We start from the raw sequence: 18,611 nt of genomic DNA, 5'->3' as shown, positions 1-18,611 counted from the left end.
TTTTTTTTCCGAACCAGTTTTGACATCGGTGTGTGTGATTCAATCTGATTTAATTCCAGATTAACCAACATCCCTTCCTAGATCAGACCAGTGCACACATGGAAACACAAGTGGTGTGACTTCCATTAATCCTTTCCAGTCTGCGCACTCTTAGACGGGGCTAGCGGGAGAACCATTACTGTATGCCTGGAGGAGCGGTGCAGCCTTTTTTTGGGGAGGGGGGGTGCTTGGCTAGAGCTATAGGATTTCCGGGAGGGGGTGGAACTGGAAAGGGTTAACAGAACCAACGCATACGCATCCCCCCACCAAACTCACAGAGCATGTCACTGCCGCCGAGCGCCGTGCTGGGACGCTGAGATGCGTTAGATGAGAAGGCACACGCAGCCGCCTGCATGCAACCGCTGTCTTCTCCCACTGACTGGCTGCGGAACCGCTTGGGGGGAAGTAAGTGGGGAGGGGGTGGGCGCCAGCACCCCGCAGCCGGGTTGCCGGCGGCTCGGGGGGAGGGAGCCGGCTGCCGGGGGGCCGGAGCGGCCCAGGGCGTGGGGTGGGGGAGTGGCAATTCCAGCCGGCGTTGAGCACAAGGGGAGCGGAGGGTTCCTGCCCCGGGCCCTGGGCTTGTCACTTATAGAAGTAGACATCTGTTAGGATTCCTGTTTCTTAACCGCGCTTTGATTTTTAGGGCTTCAGCCCTGTTTTCCCTATAGGGTCTAGAGTGCTTGTGTTGAGTAAAAGGGAGAAGCCCAAATGTTCAAAGCTGCTAAATGTTCTCTTTGCCATAAAGATTCAGTGTAACCGTGTGATCACATTATAGGATTCTCTTCTGTCCCTAGGTGTTGGTCTGACTTCCTTTGTTTTAAGGAGGGGGGTGGGGGTAGTGCCTTGATCACTGTTGGTCTCCGAGACGGAGACAATCCTAGAAGCTGTATTTACAATATAGCACAGCTGGGAGTGTACTGACTTTACCAGCAACCGAAAAGCTTAAAATGGCTTTCCTAGCCAGTCCTGTGCATGTGATATGGGGTGAGGGCGTAGCACGGAGGGGAAACCGGCGCATGTGAGGAAAGACTCGGGGTGGCGACTTAAGGGAAGAAAACCTTGTCATGCAAGAGAGAAGCCAACCTCTGCTCTGGAGGCCTGGGGAAGGCAGCAGTGGTGCAGGGCTGCCGGCAAGGAAGGTGTCTGCTGTCATGGGCATGTTTTCCAGGCTACGGGGAAAGCGGTTGCATCTCAGAGAGCATTGGGGTGAGACCTGTGGGGTGCTCAGTGTATTCACCGTGCTCCCGAACGGCACGAGATGGACGAGCTGGGACCACAACGGTCTCTCCCCTCCCAAGCTTCTGAGATTCAACGGCTTTACTTACGTGGGAGACGAAGCACAAGTAGTGGCGATGTGGTGGGTGTGGGGAGGTTGGAATGGAGCCCTGTGTGTATGTTTTAAATTATTTTCCTCTTAGAAAATTTATTTTAATGGTCTGTGACCTGTCAGGGAAAGAAGAGAGATTGTGTGAGCACAGGACAAAAATAAAACGGCTTATTCACTGTATTTGTTTCATGGATTTTTTTTTTTTTAAAGATAAAATGTGTTAGAGAAGCTAAGCAGCCTCCTCTTCTGGGTCCTTCTCAAGCACAGTGGCAGCTGGCTCTCTCCTGCTTTGCTGTGCTCGGGGAGCAAGGCGGGTTTTGCCTCCATGCACCAGCCCTGTCCTCGGTGACAGGGACTGTCTGGGGCCGGGGAGGGAGCCTCTCTCTGCACAGCCTGCAGGTAAGAACCTCAGAGGGGAGGAAAAGGAAAGACGCCTCTGTTTTGTGGTATCTGTGGGAAAGGGAGGCAGCTGTGGCTCAGCTAGTTGGTTTTTTCCCCCCCCTCGTTTCACAATAATATCTTCTTTCTTAAAGCAGAGAAAAGTGCTTTTCTGGTTAAAATTCACAGCTGCCCTCCCCTCCTATTCCTGCTGGCAGCACTGTGAGCGCTTCAGGCCTTGGGCCCTTCCCTGGGCCCGGCTCCAGTGCCGTCCTCGTGCTGGGGCTGCTCCTGCAGCTGCCAGGGCCCCACAGCCGCTGCTTCGCTCTCCGGAGAGCCTCACCCTTCCTCTCTCGACCCATCTCCGACACAGCTATACTAATAAAAGCCTTTTTTTAATTGAAGTTAATGCAGCCCTTCGGGCTCTGCTGCCACTCACCAGCATCAAAGCGGAGGGTCTTCCCAGGAGGGCAGGGATGGTCCTGCTCTTTTTTTTTTGCAGGATGCCCAGCAAAGGGCAGGACGGGCTCACTGGGGCTGTTCGCACAGGGTCATTTACTGACCCCGCTGTGGAGAAAGTTACTGGTCCGTCGGCCAAAGCCACTTCCAAGCTGCTGTAGTTAAAGGGCAGGGACACAGCTGGGGCCAGCTTGTGTCCTGCCAGCAGCAGGGGCCAGATGTGCTTCAGCACAGCCTGGCCACCCTCCTCAGTGCTTAAGTCGTCGGAGCCGGACCTCAAAGTCCTGCTTTCCCATTGGGCAAGCAAATGGCATCAGCACAGCTAGGAAAAAAAAAAAAAAAAAATCCCTCCTGCAGCTCGAGCCAGTGCCGCTGCTATGTTACACAAGCCCCACCTTCCTGACAGGTTTAGGCTGTAGCGTTGGTTACAGAGCCAAAGTTTACTCAATCACGGGTATATTTATATCATGCTCTGCAAGCTGGCTCCTGCCTCCCCCCAAGGCCTAGGCCCAGGCAAGCCTGGCAGGAGCCAGCAGGACCAGCACTTCATCTTCGTGCCTGCAGGGATAAACACTCGTAAGCGCCTCGGTCCTGCCGCGCAGCCCACCGAAGGGCACTGCTGCACCCCCGGCTCAGCGGCCACGCTGCGCCACGGCCGCCCCCACCTCGCTGCCTGCTTGGGTGAGCCGTGGTGGTGCCGCTTGGCTGCGAGCTGGCGGGTAGCTGCCAGGTTGGCTTTAGCCTTGGCTCAGGCCCCTTGTTTGCGGCCCTTTCCCCATCAGGGCTAATCATTTCTGGGCCCTGCTGCTCAGTTAATGTCCAGCCAGTCTCAAGGGCAGGCGCTGACTTTACTGCTGCTTTACATAAAGGTTTGGGCTCTGCCAGGGGAGAAGGCAGCGAGCGGACTGAGCTGTCGGAGCAGGCCGGCCGGCTGGGCAGAGACGCCAGCAAGCCGCTACAGGACGCGAGCTGGCTGCATCTAGAGCAGGCTGCTGCTGAAAGCCTTCCCGTGCAGCCGGGAAGGACCGTGGGCCCCGCTGAAGACTTTACTCGCAGCTTGTCCAGCCTTCTGCTCTTTATGAAAGAAACCCAGTAAGGAAAACTGGTCCTGGGAGCTACTGACGCGTCAGCAGGAGCCTCGGCAGGTAGATAAATAGTTGCACTTGAAGCATTTCAGAACTCCTTCGTTATGGCTCAGCACCACTTACTTACTTTTTTATAATTATAGCGGCCTTTCTCCAAGGCCTTGTTTCACCTCATTGATACTAGCTGCTTGGAGGGCCTGAGTTTTCTCACGCAGCCCCTAGTGGGGTATGAATATTATGCAGCACTTCCTGCACCCCAAATCGATTATTTAATTACTAGAGCCTATGAAGAGAAGCCTGGACCTTGGGATGACAGGCTGGGGGGGAAAAGGGAGGGGGGGCAAAGACAAAGGCAGACCTTGGCCCCACCGGACTTGGACACCTTCCTTGGCCAGACACTGGCACTTCCTTGCTGTGCCAGAAGAGCAAGCAGAAAGCACATGATCAGCCTTCCTTTGCCTTCACTGAAAGAAGCAAAGTCTTGCTTTCCACAAGGTGGCCAAAGGGCCACAAGGGCCCAACGCAGTTTCCTCAAGGTTGAAATCTCTCCTTATGGGATTGGAAGAATTTACCTTCTCCTGCTGTTAGCTAGGAGTTGAGTCCAGGCCAGCTCCACACACGATAACAGCTCAGCCAAAAGGAACACGAAGCATTAAAATGCGTATTCTGAGGTGGTTCTGGTCTCTCTTCCTGGGCTCTAGGGTATTTATTCCAGCTATTACTTCAGGGGCTGTTTTAGAACGTAATATTGGCTTGCAAAACCCACAAGACTGTCATCTGCCCTGGTGATGCTACGAGACCATTGCAGCCCTCCTGGAGGGGTTCATCCCCCCTCTCCCTACCTAGAGAAGGAAAACAGGGCCCAGAGGGCACTCAGGCTCGAGAGAGGAGGATAAACCTTTCTCCCAAGTCTCTAGTTCCCAAGTACACAGGAATCGGGGCTTGCTCTCCACGGCTCCTTTCAGAGCCCAGCTCCAAGGCCTTTTGCTGCCGCTCTCCCACAGAACGGGATCGTTCGCTTCCCATCTACGCTCCTCCATGTCCCTGCTCACACATGCAGAACACGAAGTCCCCAGTGCCCCACATCTGGGAGGTTACAGGTGACCACAGAGCCGCTCCCCAGCCTCCAACACTGGTACATCTCAGAGCAGCAAGACGGGGATGAAAATTAGCCTGACAAAACCCATCTAGTTCTGGCTCCCTGCCTGTGCCTGTCACATCCCGCTTTGGGCAGCCGGCACCGGCCTTTGCAGGTAGCAAGAAGGAGCTGTTTAAGCTCCCATCTTGCCTGCCCCTACCTACCTTGCTGTCACTTCCATGTCATGCCACGTGCTGTCAGAGGCGCAGGCTGCCTGCCAGCCTGTAATCAGGTGAAGTGCAGACCTTTCATTTTCCGAAGCAGGAAGCACTTAGCCACCAGCAGGGCCCTGTGTCTATGATCTCGGCAAGAGCCGCGGTGGAACGGCCTTTCTAACAAGCGTCCGGCTGCTGCGCTGCTCCTCGGCACAGAGGTCAGACAGCTTGGCACGAGCCGTCTCGCTAAGCGGGGCAGCCTGGCCCGCGTTTCTCCCCGCCACCACTGTCCTGCCCCACGCCGGGCAGCCCGGGCGCCAGCCCAGCTCGCGGAGCCCGGGGAGAACCGCCACGCTGCCCCTGCAAGGCACAGCTCGCTCAGGGATCTCTGAGCGCTTTACAAGAGCGACACTATCTTCCCGTGCCTCAGTTTCTCATCTCGGGAGGTGAATCATCAAGCTCACGCAGCGCCAAAGCCGGAGACAGCCGGTACCGAGGGCTCCGATGTCTGACCTGCCCCGACCGCAGGGCTGGACCTGCTGCTTCGGGAGCGCGGCACGCGCACGCAGGAGCCCCACGTGCTCCGCGAGGCTGCGGTCCCAGCCCCGGGATCTAGCAACACACATCCTCCAGCTACCTGCCGTGATCGATCTCCCCGGAGCCTCCCCACGGAATTGCAGCCTTCTTACGTTCAATTAAGTGGACGTTACTCCTTCCATCTCTAATGATTAATACAGGTTTAATTGCTGCTTCTCTGGCTGCCGGGGCAGGGAAGACATTTCATCGTACCGCTGGGTATAGGCTGCACCGTTACGAATAACCTGGATTTCAATTGGCTGCAGAGTTTTGCAGCACTCGATAACCGTTAGCGACGGGTTGGCGGAGCCCCCGTTCAGCGCCAAACACCACGCAGTAACCTCACTGCTTCTACCTGGGAACACTCAAAGCGGTGAGCCAGCAACCGCAACCGCCTCTCCGGAAAGCTCTCGACTGCTGCTCCGTGGGCTCTGCTGCAGAGGTTGCTGCGGCCCATCCGTACGACTGTGCGGAGCGTCGCTGGACTGAGCAGAGGAGGCAAAGTTTCACCTCTTCAGACGCAAGAGTTTGCGGCCTTCCAGCAAGGCCATACCAAGAACTGTGCGGCTAAAGGTGGAAGCGACCTCACTTAAACAGTCACCAGAATCATTGCCGGAACTTTAAAAACTTGATACTGTGGGTAGCCAAAAGCCCGTAAATGTAAAGTGACAAAGTCTGCTAAACATTCAAATGGGAATTGAAGTAAAAGTCACTTACCCAATGTCACAGGCGAGCTTGGTGTCGGATCCTGGACTGGGAACACATGCAGCGCACACGCCCGGCTCAAGCTGCATCTTGCTGCTTCGACCAAGGTCCCAGCTCATAGCTAGTCCTCTCGTCTCCAGGAGCAAGGCTTGATGCAGGCCTCTAGACACTAACCTCTGCGACACTCCTCTTCAGATGGAAGTCAAAATAAGCAAGAACCTTCCGTCAGCTGCTCCAAAGCTCCTGCTGCTGTCGACACCTAGATCAGTGACACCGGCTAACTTGGGCTGCATCAGATCTAACCTTGTTCAGAACGAACCGCAAGCGCAGGCTAACTTCCCTCCACGACCCGCTCTACACCTCGTCACTGATCTCATGCACAAAGAGCTGGAGGAAGGAGCAAAGTAGAGAAGAAAAAAATCAAGATTATAAATCTAAAATTTTATTGAGACAAAAAACTGACAGAGCTTGGTATGAAGTTAAAATCCAAACACGTACTTTACATTTAAACAACATTTTCACAGAAACCTAAACACATGCTTTTAAAAAAAGGTTTGTACAATGCAAGTCTAGATACATACCACCCTACAAGGAGGTGCCAGGAGTCTGGTGGGGCTCACGACTCCAGACATTAAATAGTTCAGTATTTTTAATAAATCTGATTAAAAAAACTCAGAAGATTCAGGGTAACACATCCGGCTCCAGCGCCAAAATCTGGTCTTCTACAAACAAACACTTGTTACAGGAGAATAAGGAACTGATTTTTCTTGTGCTGTTGTTGATTTCCTCTCCCTCCCACGTGACACAATTAAGGGGTTCCCAATGCTGCTGGCTGGACAGTCAAATCAAGGTGAGAAAAGGAACAAGTAGTCAGAAGTCTCTCTCCCCCTAATTTCGAGAAATAGCACCTTATAACAGAAAGAAGGGTAGAAAGGCTTTTAAGGGGTTAAAATCCATTCCCTCCCTGAAGCCCACCCACCCACATACAACGCATGTGTCAGTAACTGGCAGTTCTGTTTCAGGACAATACGAATCACAAATTTGCATTTTCACAAGTCTCCCATCGCCCCCCCACCCCCCGTAAAAATTGCTCTCAGGGTTTTGAGGACCTTAGCTCCAGAGATTTGGACATTCACAGTTTCAGTCTCATATCAGTGTCCCTGTCTCCCTAGTTCTGTCATCAATACTGGGCTTTTTTTTAAATTCAGGTTCTAAAAAAGATCTGGAAATGATCTAGAACATTGTCACCAGACCTCATCTCCCTCCCTCCCTCCCCGCCCGATTAAACAAGAGACCCGTTTCCCCCACATCCCTCCCCCCAGCCCCCCGAACCGATACACCAGTAAATAGCAAAAGAAAAAAACCTACACACATGCTACGCCGTAAAAATGCAGAGTTAACACTATTGGGAAGAAGGCTGTGGGTTGCCGAGATGGTCTTTGAAGAAGAAGCAGTATCCATCTGCACTCCCTTTCCCCAGCCCACCCATCACCAGTGATAGTCCTTCATGGAAGGGGCTTTGTTTCCTCTCCCACAAGCTGCAGAATGGACAGCCTCGAAACAAGCATCCCAACCCCCCAACCCCCCGCCCTTCCCTCCCCCCAATCGAGCCGGGCTGGTTTGAATCTGTACACAGCATGAAGCTGCATAGAGCAGTCGAGCAGCTGCAGGGCACAGAAACCATACTGGTCTCTTCAAAGGGCATCTTCTCCAGCCATCTCTACGCTCCCAACCGAGTAGAGCTGCGTTCTCTCCCTCTTGCTCAAACCCACAGTTCAGATCTTTATACAAAGGCTGGCCAGAGCGGGTGCCAGGGTTTAGTTCTTGTCCTCTTTCTTGTCATCATCCTCTGAGGGGTAGGAATGCCATGTCAACCTCTCCTCATAGAATGAGATGACCACCTGGGGGCACTTGATGTTGGCTTCCTTTGCAGGTACCAGGTCGGCCTCGTCAGAGTTCTTCCTACAGGCCAGAGCAGAGGTGCAAGTTAGGGGGCTGCAGAGGGGAGGTGGAAGAAACGGAGACCGGAGAAAACTGAGAAGCAGCAGGTAAATGGAGGAATCCCTGAGCCGTTCGGGGGTTCCAAGCGATCCCCCCGAGTGGTTCTGGAGCAGGGAGAAGCAGCACATGAACCCAGCAAAAATTCAGGCGTGAGTTCAGCTCTGGGTCGTAAGGGATGGGGAAGAGAAGCCAAATCAAAGCTGCAGCCTGTCCCCAGCCACTCTGCACTCCTGAGACAGTGCAAAAGCAAACGACTCCCACACCTACGCCTGACTCTGGTTTGGCTCCCACCTGCGCCAGCGACAAGCCCTGCTTCTCTACAGCCGAAGGGGCACACGGTCATCGTCACGGCTCTCCTCTGGGTGCAGCCTTCCGAACCTGAGGCCCGCGCCATGACACCATGCCCCTCTCTCTCCCCAAGCTCGCGCCTGCTGCGGGGGGACATCTTAAGAGCCACGCAATCCCAAGGGCCCTACCTGCTCGTTTCACATCCACGTTAGCCTCAGCGCAGAGGGTCGCCTCAGGCAGCAGCGCCATCGCGAGAGATTTCATGCCAGGTAGCAGGGACTCCCCAGGCGCAGGTCCTTCCCTCTCTGGCACAGAATAAGTGAAGAAGTGACAGACACAAAGACACACTCACCACTTCATCAGGAACATGAGCTCCCCGCTGGAATCCGTGGCACCGATGATCCGCTCTGGCTCAAACCCCCGGGCAAAGCCTCGCGGTTTCTCCGACTGAAAGAGACAAGTTTTCACTTGTAGCATCGAAGCGTGGCTGTCACAGCCCCGTTTCGGGTCTCTAGGGCACACTGCTCTCCAGGATGGCTGTTCAGAAAGGGCCCACGTGTCAGATGTGCAGACCACGATGCCTAAGGCCTGGGGACACCTGCGCAGACCATTCAGGCGTTTACGCCCGCTGCGCTGCGGCGACCTGCTGCCAGGCCCCGGGGAGAGCGCAGAGCGCCCCGCTCACGCTGCGAGCAGAGGGGCCGATTTCCAAGGCCGTGGTTTTGCTCCATCCCAAGGCCCTGCAGGTCAAACTATTTGTGCTGGCTACGACTCAGCAGCTCCTCAAGTGAAAACCAGACTGCAGAGCCTTTTTCTGGGCCCTTTTCTCAAGCAGCCAAGAGCACCCCAAGCAGGAGGCTCTGTTCCACCTCGCTCCCCCTCTTCAAGGGGCAACCGGCAACCCTTGCCATCTTTTTCACCCCTTGTGCAGTTACTCAAGAGACGCTGTAGCACAACTTTCACCATTCTAGGGGCTGCATACCCTTTTGGATAAAGGATTGTTCTTTTCAATTTAGTCCTAGAACTGGCTGTAGATTTACTAGGAGGTCTGGCTCAGAGAAGAGCTAATCCCTGCTCCAGAGAGCTATTGCTTTTCAAAAGCACTTCAGCTGTGCCTCACTGAATCGGAATATTCTTCTCCCTACGCAGGAGAACTGTTTGACTAAGGTTTTGGAGAGTGGCTGCTCTACCACTTGACACTGCGCCAAAAACAGGGGGGAGGGAGGTGAATAGAGAATCCCCTCCTGTCGAGCCTGCCTCACCTCCTCTTTCTTCTTCTTTGGTTTGCTCTCCTCCCCTTTATCTTCCGTGTCAGACTCCGCTTTGCGTTTGCTTCCCTCAGACTTCTCGGTCTCGTGTGCAGTTTTCTGGGACTGAAGGAACTCTGCAATGAGGTCTGGGCAGTCGAGGTTCTCTTCTGGCTCCCACGTGTTATCTTCACTGCAATCAAAGGCAACAGATTAGCTTTACATAAGGAGAGCTCGCTGCAGCTTTCACTGCCAAGAAAAGTCCCAGACACCAGGCCGTGCGGAGATGCTGAGAGAAGCAGAAGTCTGGATGCTGGTGCCCTTGCCTCATGAAACAGTTCCCTGTCCTTATCTGGGCAGGGAGACCAGAGACAGGGCAGATTTATTTCCCTTCTCAGGATAGAAACGTATATCATTTTATCTGGCTACTTGTTTCGTACTAGGTTAGAGGGGAGAAAGCCCGCTGGAGCAGTGCCCTGGACGGCCTGTTTGCAAGGCAGGACACAGGGCTTTCTCACCTAGGCTGTGCTCACAGGGTCCTGATGCTTTACAGCTTGACGCATGTGGTGGCACTGCTGTTTTTGTTATTATGGCTGTCTTTAGCCTGTTAGCAACATTTTGCAGACAAGGAGAGAGGTGCAGGGAGACTAAGCCACCTGCTCCAAGAAGCTCTAGAAGCCGCTAGCAGAAGAGACACGTGACCCCCAAACTCGTATCAAGCAGCCCAGCACCCGCCCCTGCAGCACCAGCCCTCTGGATGCGGCACGCGCGGAGGCACTTACTCCGAGAAGCCTTTCCACTTCAGCAGATACTCCACTTTGCCCTTCACCACTCGCCGATCCAGGACCTTCTCCACCACATACTCCTCCTCCTCTTCCTCTAAGACCTCTTCCACTTTCTTCTTGTTCTGCTTTTTTCCCATTGTGCTGGCCAGCTTTTCAGCTTACGGGCGACGCTGCTAAAAGGGGAGAAGGAACCACGCGTGTGTCAAGGTCAGGTTTGCCTCCGCCAGGAAGCAGACATAACGGATACACAGAGGCAGAGCACAGCATGGGAATGCTGCTTTTGAAGAAAACAGGCACATACAAAGTAGGTGAAACACAGAGATGGGCCGGAGCGGTCCTGCCAGTCAACAGGCAAACAGGAATCTCCAGCAGGAGCTGCTACACTTACATGACACCTTTCTGATGTGCAGCTTAGGCCTTTTTGTCTCCCCAGCACCCCATTCCACCAAACCCACCGAGACTCTGCCTGCTCCTACCCATATATTGCCCTCCTCTTCTGCACACCGCTGCCTCAACCTCCCTGCTCCCATGTGTTGCCCACCAGCCTCCAGAAATGAAGTAGCACCCTAAGCCGGGGCTGCTCCACGTCTTGTCCTTCCTCTGCTGAGGACACGCATCCCCTCTCAATCTGCTCCCTCCCCCTTCTTCATTTCACTGACCCTCACGCACCAACCTTCTTCCCTTCAGCTTAGCTCAACCCTGTCTGGAGCCACAGAAAGCTTTTACAAAGCTATACAGCAGTGGGGGGGAGAGAGCACACCGCTGATATTAATTAAAAGTTAATAAATAGCTAATCCAAGTTGAAGTCAAGTCACAATCCCTGACAGCAAGCTCCCAATTTTCATTTCTTTGCTGGTTTGTGCACCTGCACTCTGGGATATTTACCTAACTCACCAGCCCAGAAGATTTTTTTTTTTCTCCTTTTCCAGAGCCAATTAGACAGTCAAAATTTCCTGCACGCATCTCCAGTGCTTACTGGGAAGCAGCAGAAAGGATGTAGGGTTAGGAGTATTCTCTGAGCCTACACAGCTCAAGGGCAACCACACACCAGCGAAGGTAACGCATGGGAAGGTGCAGCACTTAGGGCTGTTCTGTGCTTCCTACTCACACGGGGGGGGGGGGGACAGACACTGCAGAGGAAGAACCACGCTGCCAACCAGCCCGAAACGATGCACCTCAGAGAGCCAAAACCCACCGAGACGCCCCACTTCCCTACTCAGACCCAGCCCGTAGCAGCAACAGTACCGCAGCAAGGCGCCTCCAGGGCCAGCATCTCCCCCCACGGCTGCCCAGGACCGCAGTCCACCCCCAGGGTGCAAGAGCGAGTCTGCTCACTGCCCTGCATGTCTGTGCGCGGCAGGCGATGCCGGTAGGGACGGCACCACTCCACAAAAACGCTCTTCAGCTGCCTCTTTGAGGGGTTCCTGAGATATGAGTTACACCGACAGGTCCCAGCACCGCAGCGAGGGTCACGAGCGACAGCGCAGAGCCGCATGGGCAGAAGTTCGTACAGGAAGGGGACACGGGGAAAGGCTTTTCCCTCAGGAGGAAGAAAAACACAGAGCCCTCTAATACTCTGAGCTCATCAGCAGCTTCTGCTCCAAAGAAGTTTGCTTAAGCGGAGGGCGCTGAACAGAACTAGACAAGTTGCGCTGCTTTGGACAGGGCAAAGGGTCCGCAGGTTGCAAGGCTCCCATCTGCTGTCGCTGATAAGCAGTTGCACTACTGCAGTGGCAAAGGTGGCAACACAACCGAGACTGCCTGATACCCGCCCCGTCGCCTCCCAAAAGCGGCTGTTCTTAACCCCCCGCCCTGCTGAAGAGCTGCCCAGAGAGCTTTCACCGCTTAAGTGCATAGGAACATGACTTCTTTTTTTGTTACGGTATTTTCTGCCAAGCAAATCGACTGGCGAGTGGGTCAAACACTACCTTCCTAGAAGACTTAATTTTTGCTGCTCAGGTTATCCTGAATCTTGTAGAATACATTTCATCTGGCAAAATCTATGGAAATTGGGGTCGGTTTACATGGCAAAACAAAAATTCTGCAGTTTTACCCTGACCGAAGGAGATGTCAAGGTTAAGCAACAGTCTCAGCTCGCGGGGTACAGCCAGATGAGCTCCCTTTTGTCCAAGAGGGCGTTGAGCTGAGCAGCTGTCATCGGAGTGACATGTTTGAAGAAGGCTTAAAACCAAGCCCCACAAAGCTCAAAACACCCACCCGCTAGCTCAGACCACCAGAAGCCACAGCAGAGGGGATGGGAAGGAGCATGGCTGAGCCTGCCCGCTACAGACCACCGTGCATCTCCTGCTGTCTGGTACACGGGGCTCGAGGGCAGCCAAGGAGCATGGAAAAGCAGAAGGAGAAGGAAGCACTTCTCCGTTTGGCACACGCTGGACTAACTTGTTTATATTTTGGACTCTGCTATTGCACTGCTTCTTTCGACCTGACCTTGGCGTACAAGTTGTGCCAACGCTGGGCCTTTCACTCCTCGGCATGCTCTGCCTTCTGCGGCGTTTGCCGGTGGGCAGACATCCTCCCTTCACCCTCCACCTCCGCACGGGCCAGCCTTGAGGTGACCCACCAAGCCTTGCACTCGATGGCTATGGGGGGCGGAAGGAAAAATACTTGAACACCTTTCCCTCCCCTCTGGCACCGAGTCTTTGGGCTGTTTATGGACCCAAGCAGAAAACTAGCGATAAAAGCCAGGCCAAAGTGGCTACTACCATCGCGGGGTGTTTGGTGATTACTGGGCAATTTAGGGGTCTCGGTGCCCGAGAGCAAGTGCTTTGCATCACAAGCCTTCTCCTCCTTCTGCCCATGTTCAGCACTAGGCTTTTCCCTTGCCTATTCTTTTTTTTTTTTTGAGTGGTGGTCTCAGAAGAGGGGTCAGCACTTGAACAGGCTGCAGGGTCTGAGGAGCAGACGGGAACCAGCGAAGAGCTCGTGCTGGTACTGCTCGTGCTCGTCTGTGGTTGCCAAGCCGCAGCGTCAGCCAAAGGTGGAGACTAAGTCCGCTCTAAGTATTAAATAAAGAGCTGAGAAGATCCCTGCCATGTAGAGACCAGCAGCTGGAGTGGCAGTAGGGATATTCCCACAGACAGGCATTTCTTCCCTCGTGGATCTCATATTAAATGCCAGAGGATACTCAGCCCCTCAGGGACAAAGTTTTTATGTCCTATTCTACAGGGAAAAAAAAAAAAAAAAAAAAGCTGGAAACAGCCCACCAAAATGAAGCCGTATGAGACCGTGCATCAGACAGGCTTTTCCCTTCTGAACTCCTGGGCTGAACCACACTGACAGGGTCTTTAATCGGACGCCAGACGGAGGCAAACCCAGAGCAGCAAGGCCCCGGGTCGCCTGTGGCCTGGCCGAGGAGGCGGCCGGGCTGCTTGGCACCGCCGCGGCTGGTGCGCGGCACAACAACGTCGAGCCTCCGGCCGCCAACGTCTAATCCCCGAGAAGGAGCCAGCGCTGCAGCAGGAAGCCGGGAGATCGTGTTTCACTCTGGAATTCTTCAGGCAATTCCTTTCTCCTGCGCAGGGAAGCGGCCCTCCCCGCGCTCCCCCAGCGCCACCGCCCAGGGGAAGGGGGCAGGGGACAAGCACGCCATGGCAGAGAGGATTTCCACCGCCAGCGCTCGGCCAAGGCGGAAGGCCCAGTCGCAGCCCCGACGGCAACAGGCAAATAAACTCCTCTAAGGGAGAGAGCCTGGAGGGGCCAGAGCTTGGGGCCCCCCTCTCTCGGCAGGGAATTCTTTTCAGCAGCAGCCGAAAGGATTTTAGCCAAAAACGCCATGGTTGTCGCTTGGAGGTGGGCTTGTTTTCATAAAGTACCTAAGGATGCTCAGCAAGATTACCAGGCCGCTTGGTGGGCTTCCTAAGAAAGCAACTGGATCAAGGAGTCTAAGCCTAACAGCAGAGCATTGCCAAGATGAGCTCAGACAGGAGTCACCAAAACCAGAGGTGGTGCAGGACAGGTAAGTGTGGAAAGAGTTACCCGAAAAAGAAAAACATAAGAGAGCAAGGCAAGGAAAGAACTACACTGCGGATCCATCGTTTTGTTGTGGTAAGTCCTGGGCAGAGAAGATGCAAATCCAAGGCCAGGAGCACAGAGAGCGGCAGCAACTATACTTAAGCCTTTGGCACACTGCAACCTCTCCAGAAGCTCCCCAGTCGCTCTGGGCCTGTCCCCCAGCTTCTTTCAGCAGACCTTCTTCTGTTTCTGTTACAGGCTCTAACACCACAGCGTATCAGTGTCGCTCCCCTTTACGGACCTGCATCACCTCCCGCGTGTTGTGAAGATCTCGCCTTGCGCACGCAGACCGGGCTCGCACCGAGCAGCCTGTTGACGGGCGATGCCTTTTGCATTCATTCCGGGGTTAGGGACAACGTCTGGTTTTGCCTCAACAGCCTGCAGCCAGCAAGGTGCTCCGGGCAGATAAGGCCTAGCTCCAGCTCACCGAATCCGTTGCTAGATGTGGTAGAGATTTTAGCTTTCGAGCGAGCAGCAGAGACGAGCTGCCGCACAGGTCTTGCGCTGCACTGCAGTCAGGAACGCAGCAAGAGGGTGAGAAAGGGACTTCGGCCCCCAGGGAGAGCATGAACTTAGCACAGGGCTTTATCTGCAAAGCATCTAAGCGGCTCCCCCCACCCACCCACACCCTTTTCCTCCAAGTCAGGAATGCTTCTGGGGAACCAAGGGCTCGACAAAGATTTCAGCCTTTTGTGACTGGGAACACCCAAACCCTCCGATTTTAATTATTAAAAACTAACCGCAGCCACCCAAACTACTGGCTGGCTTCTAGCCTCAGGAGAGAGAAAGAAGCAGGGGTTGAACAATCCTCATTTGGTCTGAAAGGCAGCACAGGACAGACTCACTCCGTGCCCTGCTCTTTCATCGCTGGAGCTGCGAAATAAATATCTTTCACTCGTACTGAGTGCCTACGCACAGGTACAGAATGAAACCATTTCATTTTGCCTAGACCCTTTGGTAAGGGCGGACAGCCCCTACTACGTTTCTGGGGAGACTGCCCTTGTCTACAGAATTTGGGGCTAGACTATTCCAGCCCAAAGAGATCTCACTTGTAGTACATTTTTCCTACAAATCAGCTTTAATTTTCTATACTTAGCATGTGAAAACAGTTGGCTTTATACTGAAAAATACGATTTTGAGACAAGCTCAGGATGGGTCTATGCTAAAACTTTCCATTATCTTTTGATGCTTCGTATCACCTAAAGCTCAGGGCAAAGCCGAAATCCTTTGTCAAGAGGAAAGCAGAATAGTGGAAGATTGAAAGAATAACTTCTAGGCCTGCAGTTAGGAGGAAAAGAATACAGGACACACCTAAGCCACTTGAAATGAATTCAAATGCCAGTAAAAGGCCATGAAAAAAGAGGCCCAGTGCAAAGGTGGATGAGAAAGCCTGCTTTATTGGGACAAGAGTAGCAGAGAGAGGAGCAAGAGCTGGAGCTGACAGTGTGGGCACATCACTGCAGTAAATCAGAGCAAAGCACACGCTTGCCTCTGAGATCTTCGGGAGAACTGCATCCGGGTAGCGCAACCATTACCGGACAAGCACACTCACTCCCTTCAGCTGAGGGGAAGCCTTCGGTGGAGGATCATAAAGCTCTACCTAACACCCTTCTAAGATGCCCTGCACAAATCTTTTCAGTAGGAAGTTTTGTAGTTTAACTACGGAAACGAAGGCCAGCGTAAGAAAAATGCAAAGACCTAGAGATTTAATTTGAATACAGACTAGTTCCATTAACTGAGTCTTAAAGGATTAACAGTTCAGCTCAACATTAATGAGTTTTAAACTTAAAACATTTCCTCCTTCTGCCTTTCTCAAACTTGGCTAGCACCACACTCTCTTTAAAGACTTATGAGCATGCCAAGTTTATTCCGCACACGCCAGGAAAAGGCAGCAGGCATCTTTCTTTTGAAGTGGGAACAAGCATATTAAGTCTTCCACTCTCTCCAGAACCTGAAAACAGCAGAAAACATTTCTGGAAAGTTTGAGTGAAAGCACAAGTCTTTGAGCAGAGACCAAACTAAAAACTAAAAAAACCAAAAAAACCAAAAACCCAACAACAACCTTAAAGCACACCCACATCATTTCCAGTTAAATTCACAGTCCATGAGAGAATGTACCTCTGGATTAGAGAGCAACAGTAGAAATATTTCCCCTCTACAGAAAAAGGGAACCCAAAATAAAAACTCCGATCGCACAGACAGGAATTTTAAGTTCAGTATGTATATGAAGGCAGACAGAACTTCTGAACTCTTTTAGATCAGATAAATGCTAACAGAGCCAGAGCATGGATTTGTGTTCTCCTCTTTTGTCTGAAAATGAGAAAATATTGCCACAAGTGGTGCAAGAGTCCCAGTTTTCCAGGACCCTCCTGCTCCAAGAGCAACCCTCGGCCTCACAGCACCTTCTTCAATCCACACTTATCCCTCGAAACAGAGGGACCACATCTGGATGCATTTCCCCCTCAGCAGCTACACACGCTTTTTCCTCCACGTTTCTAGCGCCTCAAGCCGCGAAGGCTGACCACGGGGGCTCACAGGCCATTCCCCTGCTTATTTTTGCATTTCACTTGTGTTGGACACTGAAGTCGGAGCAGCCACATCTGTTTCTCATCATTTCCACTATTGAAATCTTGAGCACTAATAGGAAGCTGTGCTGAGGCTGCAAACCCAGCAGGGACTGCTGACTCCAAACTCACCTAACACAAATACCTTCCTCTCCCTCCTCACTCAAACACCCAAGGGATTTGTTTAAAAAAGTTAATAAAACCTTTCAAAGATAGAGCCTTTAATTATTCAGCCAGAAAGCCCTTTTATTTTGATCTCTCTCAATTTAGGGACAGCATACGTGCTTGTCACCTGCAAATCCCTCATCCCCAACACCTAGAGATCTCCCCCACCTCCGAGAGGCCCCTCTCATGCTCACGCTCTCTGTGCGGTGCTCAGCTCCCTGGCCCGGACACTCCCTGCCCATACTAGTCCTCAGGTGGCTTCCAGTCTCCGCCATCTCCTCCTCTGGACTGCATAGGAGCAGCTCAGCTTCAGAGCATTTCCCCCAGCAAAACCCCTCAGTTATCCTGCTGCTTCCCACCCAGCTAGACCCTGTGCTCCTGGGGTAACGCCATCGCTTCCACTTTCTCAGCAGAACTTCAACACTTCCTGTCTGTTGAGGCAAATCCCATTTTGGCTCCATCATCTTCCCTTACCAGAGGTCCTACACTTCCCCCACGTGCTTTATGACTCCTAATCCAAGTGCAGCTCAGCTGCCCCTGCTCCCAAATCCCCTCCCCAGTCAGAGAAACCAGAGAAAGCCCTTGCAATCGGGGCAGCTCGCTGACACCCACCCCAGGCTGCGGCGGAGCTGGGACTCCGACCCAAACACCATCCCTGCTGCACTTCCCCCTCCCCTTCCTCAGGGCAGCTCCGCTTCCAGCCTCCAACCACCATCTCCCTTTTTCACCTACGCCCCCCGGCTAGCAGCACTGCCCTCGCTCCAGGGCCTCACACCCTCTCCCAAACAGCTCTCCTGCGCCCTGGCAGCCCCCGACCTCCGGGATCGCCCAGGCGGACCTCTGCCAGCCTCCCCCCTGCCCTCCCGCAGCCTCCCGAGCGGCTTCCCGCTCATTCTCCCCGCCAAAAGCTGACGCTCATCCCCTCCTCGCTTCCAGAGGGGTCCCGGCCTTAATTCCTCCTCCTCCCCCAGCCCCCAAGAGCCTCCCTCTTTTCCTGAAACTCTCCCCTCAGGAAATGCATCCCTCCCCTCCCCTACCCCAGGTCTTAAAGCACCTTCCCATCCGAACATTTCCTCCCTGCCAGGGCAGCAGCCCCTGATCCAGCCTCCCCTCTCCAAACGTAGCCCCCCTCCTCCTCCTCTGCAGCCCACGCCCCCAGCCAGGCCCCCCTTTTCCCACACCCTCTGCAGTGGCTCCCTATTCCCACATTTCCCTCCTCGTGGATCAGACCCTGCCCAAGGCACGGCCTTCCCAGCACCCCGACATCCATCGTCCTCCTCTGCCCAAAGGCACCTCGCGCCCCCAGGCAGGGCTCCCCCAGTCCCYCCCCCCCCAGCTTCCTCTAATCCTCTCCCAAAACGTCCCTCCCAGCCCAGCTTTGTCCCCAGCGCTGCAGCCCCTCCTCGCTCCGAAACGCTGCTCCCTCCCTTCCCTGCAGCCCCTTCGAGCAGCGCAGCCCCCGCCAGCACGTCCTCCTCTCGCGGCACCCCAAATACCCAAATATCTCCCCTCCGCTCACGCCCCTTAACACCCCAAATACCTCCCTCCACTACCACCCCAAATACCCCCCTCCACTCCCCCCCCCGGCTCCCTAAATACCTAAATACCTCCTCTCTGCTCACACCCCTTAACACCCCAAATACCTTCCTCCACTACCACCCCAAATA

At 53.8% G+C, this 18,611-nt stretch overlaps 1 protein-coding gene across 3 annotated transcripts; it reads right to left on the bottom strand.

Moving 5' to 3' along the window:
- CBX1 (chromobox 1) lies at nt 1-14,751 on the bottom strand. 3 transcript variants are annotated; one of them, XR_003254534.1, is made up of 7 exons: nt 14,457-14,751; nt 10,181-10,356; nt 9,414-9,591; nt 8,504-8,598; nt 5,875-6,249; nt 2,184-2,525; nt 1-1,816 (listed from the first exon to the last, which is right to left on the bottom strand). XR_003254534.1 is itself a non-coding variant. In XM_026071841.1 (5 exons), the coding sequence occupies exons 2-5, from the start codon at nt 10,318-10,320 to the stop codon at nt 6,671-6,673; spliced, it is 513 nt and encodes a 170-aa protein (XP_025927626.1). In that variant the 5' UTR covers nt 10,321-10,356; nt 14,457-14,743; the 3' UTR covers nt 6,283-6,670. The 3 variants fall into 3 exon arrangements, 2 of the variants coding, with proteins under 2 accessions (XP_025927626.1, XP_025927625.1); XM_026071841.1 differs by lacking the exons at nt 1-1,816; nt 2,184-2,525; nt 5,875-6,249 and adding an exon at nt 6,283-6,770 and having other exon boundaries at nt 14,457-14,743; XM_026071840.1 differs by lacking the exons at nt 1-1,816; nt 2,184-2,525; nt 5,875-6,249 and adding an exon at nt 7,162-7,824 and having other exon boundaries at nt 14,457-14,730.
- Between the last annotated feature and the right edge of the window lie 3,860 nt (nt 14,752-18,611).

This window comes from Apteryx rowi, unplaced genomic scaffold (assembly GCF_003343035.1).
Source record: "Apteryx rowi isolate R43461 unplaced genomic scaffold, aptRow1 scaffold_331, whole genome shotgun sequence".
Taxonomy (NCBI): Eukaryota; Metazoa; Chordata; class Aves; order Apterygiformes; family Apterygidae; genus Apteryx; species Apteryx rowi.
Note: the sequence above shows the minus strand (reverse complement) of the source record. Positions and strands in the feature narration are given on the sequence as shown.

Excerpts from the sequence above, each read along its gene's own strand:
- CBX1 (XM_026071840.1), bottom strand. The coding sequence starts at position 10,320 with ATGGGAAAAAAGCAGAACAAGAAGAAAGTGGAAGAGGTCTTAGAGGAA. Across the intron at positions 9,592-10,180 it reads AAGTGGAAAGGCTTCTCGGA|TGAAGATAACACGTGGGAGC; the intron begins GTAAGTGCCTCC and ends CTTTGATTGCAG. Across the intron at positions 8,599-9,413 it reads CAAAGAAGAAGAAAGAGGAG|TCGGAGAAACCGCGAGGCTT; the intron begins GTGAGGCAGGCT and ends TGTCTCTTTCAG.